The sequence below is a fragment of the Lactuca saligna genome, chromosome 6 (assembly GCF_052625555.1).
Source record: "Lactuca saligna cultivar CGN05327 chromosome 6, ASM5262555v1, whole genome shotgun sequence".
Lineage (NCBI taxonomy): Eukaryota > Viridiplantae > Streptophyta > Magnoliopsida > Asterales > Asteraceae > Lactuca > Lactuca saligna.
In genome coordinates, this window is record NC_136422.1 from 70,776,337 (window position 1) to 70,780,243 (window position 3,907).

Genomic DNA, 3,907 nt, shown 5'->3' on the forward strand with positions numbered 1-3,907 from the left:
TAAATTTTCATGGCTGATTGGTTGGAATGTGGTATCAATAGGTGATTTTCTAATAGTTTGTTACTTTTTCATTAGCTCTTGGCAACAATCTGATTCCTATCTATTTTCATTAGCTCACTATTTCAAAAAATGCACAGAGAAATCCTTTTAGGTGAAGTGTCTTAGTTTTAGTTTGTATAATATGTGTTATTTTGACTTATGCCAAATAAAAAGTTTTGTAACATTGCTCTTAAATCAAATTATTTCTTACAATGGTTAATTGCAATTTAATAATAAAAAAGGGGCATCATTATATAGTTTCGCCCCGGGCATTGAATACCTTTGGCCCGGTCCTGTCCAACTCATCCGTTAAATACCATGTAGCTACAGTGTTATCAGTTACCACTTGTTTACCCGCTCAAACTCAATAAATACACCGTTTAATTAAAGTATCCGGCTTTATTAACCCCAAAACTTATCCAAGGTAAATTCTAGGAAAACTTGAAGGCTTTTATGTGGTTTACCCTTAATATCCTTTAATTATATTACGAGTAGGAAAACTTTAAGGCTTTTATGTTGTTTGCCCTTGATATCCTTTAATTATATTACGAGTGACGTCGTTTCAGTCAGATTCGTTTCCGACGTGATCTTCCCCAATTTGATCAACATCACGGTTTGGCCAAGACATATAGATCAGTGACTGGTCTTCGCCATCATCTTTCAATATCTTCGATTTCATTGTCTTCAATCAATGGATTCTCTATATCATCATGGCTTCTTTTTAATTTTTCTGATTTTGTCATCGATATTCTGCTTACAATCTGGGGTTTGTATACATAATCGTTCTCATCAATTAGACATTGATTATGATCGGCGGATAATAACCGTTTGTTTTGGATGTAGGCTGATGGAACTGGTTCAGTTTTCTTCCTTGATAGCTCGGTTCACCGGTATCTTCGATCTCCATCATCCGAGGTACTTCATTGGCGATTTTTACTTCCATTTTGATGTATTTAGTAGGTCTTATTGGCAACATTCATCGTAATTACCGTACCTTTTCTACATTTACGTTGTTTTTGAGTTAAATCGACAAAATATTGGAAGATTTATAATCTGTTATGATCCGATGTGGAGTTTCCTAGGCAGTTAACGTTAGTAGATTAGGGTTCTGATTGCATCATTATATGGATTCTATTCTATCTCCCTCTCCTCTTTATGTATTTGGAAAATGTTACACTCTTCATAGCAAATTTGTTACAGAATACATATCACAACGCTCAAGAGGGTAGGCTTTAAATCGATCTTGCACTTGGATAGAAAGGCATATAATGGAGTTATAATTCACAAGATGATATATGAAAGTCAAGACTTTATATATGCATTTCTAGAAATTCATTGCTAACCATTAATTCTGTTTGCTTGTATTTGTTTCTGCAGCCTGAATCAATGTTACTTCCAGATATTGGTGCTGCTACATCAATCTTGCTTGGTGTTTCACCCCCTTCTACACTTTCCTCTGCAAACTCAGAGAAGGTGATCACCTTTCTCTGCTCTTGTTTCCACTTCTTGATTATTCCTGTTCAATATGAGATAATTAATTCCTTGTTGATCTTGCAGTTAAACGAGGTCCTCATGCCTAACCCCTTTGACAGACCTCATGCTGTGTTCATGCTAGAGATAGATGGAGTTGAAGGTGTCTAAATTTCTGCAACACTTCATAAACTGCTTGTGAATCCATCTAATTATCTCAGTTTGTCATGTCACATGCAGATGTGCAACTTGGGTTTGGTCCAGATGGTGATGTTTTCAGCAAGGCTTTTAAAAGCAAAGTTTCTCTTGATGAAAATGATGTTAATATCCAATTTTCAGGTATAACATATAGTTTTTCATCCGTGTAAGAGTTTTTTTTTTTCTGGATTATAAATCATTGTGGTGCAAACTTGCAGATGAAGAGGAAGTATCACTTGTCTCCTTGAATGAACCCCTGCCCTCATCTTCAGAATGGACAAACAAAGATTTAATGGATTTTGTTAGTTATCACTTAACTTTCATTCACATATGTCATACTCCAATGTGATTCTCTCTCTCTCTTCTCTCTTCCCTTTTGACTTTTATTTACATTCTTTTTGTTTGCTATCCAGGCTGGTTGGTTGGGTGGATCATATGTTAGTACTGAGTTGGACCCCATGAATGGAGAGCTGATTGTACCTTTGTCTAACAATGCTCAATTAAAACTTGATATGTCAAAGGTTTTATTTTATTTTATTCTATTCTATTCTTGGTTTCTTGTTTATTGTGTTAAGCTTTTCTCTCTTATATACCATTTTATTTACTAATGCAGCAAGCAGACAGAGAATTTACAATAAGCCTCATTACCCTCATCTACAATGTCCAAAGAACAGTGCAAATGCATGAAGATTTATCAGGAAATATTCTTAGTCCAGCAGAGTTGATTAAAGGAAGATTCGATGGCATTAAGGTAATAAATCGTTAAATACATGTCTTAAGCTAATTTCTAACAGTTTTTGATTCTCATCTTTTAGTTTTTGTATAAACATGTTGCAGATTTTGAAAGAGCAATATGGAAATGACGATATTGTCCAACAAGGAGTTGAGTTATTGGTGGCTTCATTATCCAAGATATATGATACTTTACAAGCAGCATACAAAGGTCTTATTCTTTATGAAGCTACTAATATAATGTATTTTGAAAAATATAATTATATTACTTGTAAAGAAAATTGGTGAAATTTTATGTAGGTGAAATTGTTGGAGTTGTTCTTTTGAATGATAGATCTTCTGATGAGACAATTTTGAATGTGAGCTTTGGTTCACGTTCTTCTAGAAGGTTGGAGGAGACAAAGGGAAAACTTGATCCAATTATAATTGCACAAGTGTTTCTTGTTAGGAGAACCCTTGCATGGATTACAGGAATCATTCTTATAATTGCCACACTTCTAGGAGTAAGTTTCGTGTACATATTTTTTTATTATGATAATTTGATTGATTCATGTATTATTTATTCATTGTTTTTCAGGTACATTTCCTGATGAATATGCCACTCACAAGAGACACCCTTTTGTATTCGAATGTCAAGCTTGACTAAAAGGTTTGACATGAAGAGGAGAATCATTATTTCCGTATTAATTGGGATGATTTTATATTTATTTGGTGCTGTTTTTTATATTATACGTTGAAAAGTTATCTTTGGCATTTGAGATGATTTTATATTCATTTGATGATGAGTAGGGAGTAGTAGTAGTACATAGGAAGTCAAGTAGCAACCATTTGTGATGACGAATGGATCTCTTTATGTATTTTGTATGCCAAGTTTTGAATAATGATGTATGTCTACATTTTATAATAAACATCAACAAAGGCCATTTTATTCAAGAATAAACTTTCTTGTTTTGTTGAATGTAAAATAGGTACAACATAACTTTATTCATTTTATTTACTTGAAGTGTCGTATCAACTGTTTTTTCAAACATGTTGAAATTTTTTACTCAAATTTGTTTATATCGTGTTGAGTTTATGTGGGTTTATTGTTTAGGGTTTAGACCTTGTAAATTGTTGTAATGAGTTAAAACATTAATCCTAGTGAAAAGCTTGACCCTAACATTAAGATTCAATTTTTTTTGTTGTGGTGATGTGTTAACTCGTTTTCTTAAAATAATTTTGTATGATAATACATTGTTGAATTACATCAATAGATAAAAGGCTAAAAAATTTATAATATTAGTTAAATAACTTAAAACCTTAAATAGGTAAAATACCCTTTGATAAGCACATAAAAATTTATTTATGCAAAAATATTAAAACCATCATTTTACTTGTAAGGATGCTCACAGATTCACAATGACATATGCGATCTTTGAATTTCTTTTTTCCAATTTTCCATTGCATATCTTAATATCTTAAAAATATA

At 32.5% G+C, this 3,907-nt stretch overlaps 1 protein-coding gene across 1 annotated transcript; it reads left to right on the forward strand.

The window, feature by feature from the left end:
• Positions 1-593: 593 nt before the first annotated feature.
• Positions 594-3,320, forward strand: PMP (putative type 1 membrane protein). The gene is made up of 11 exons (XM_078962454.1): positions 594-805; positions 883-954; positions 1,417-1,512; positions 1,597-1,672; positions 1,750-1,848; positions 1,926-2,008; positions 2,121-2,228; positions 2,321-2,458; positions 2,545-2,650; positions 2,740-2,942; positions 3,017-3,320. Exons 1-11 carry the CDS (start codon positions 731-733, stop codon positions 3,083-3,085), a joined length of 1,125 nt encoding a protein of 374 aa, XP_078818580.1. The 5' UTR covers positions 594-730; the 3' UTR covers positions 3,086-3,320.
• The last annotated feature ends 587 nt before the right edge of the window (positions 3,321-3,907 follow it).

What these genes read in the sequence shown, in the direction of transcription:
- PMP (XM_078962454.1), top strand. Translation starts at nt 731, where the DNA reads ATGGATTCTCTATATCATCATGGCTTCTTTTTAATTTTTCTGATTTTG. An exon ending in AGAGATAGATGGAGTTGAAG is followed by an intron (nt 1,673 to 1,749) that starts GTGTCTAAATTT and finishes TGTCACATGCAG; the next exon opens with ATGTGCAACTTGGGTTTGGT. An exon ending in ACAAAGATTTAATGGATTTT is followed by an intron (nt 2,009 to 2,120) that starts GTTAGTTATCAC and finishes TTTGCTATCCAG; the next exon opens with GCTGGTTGGTTGGGTGGATC.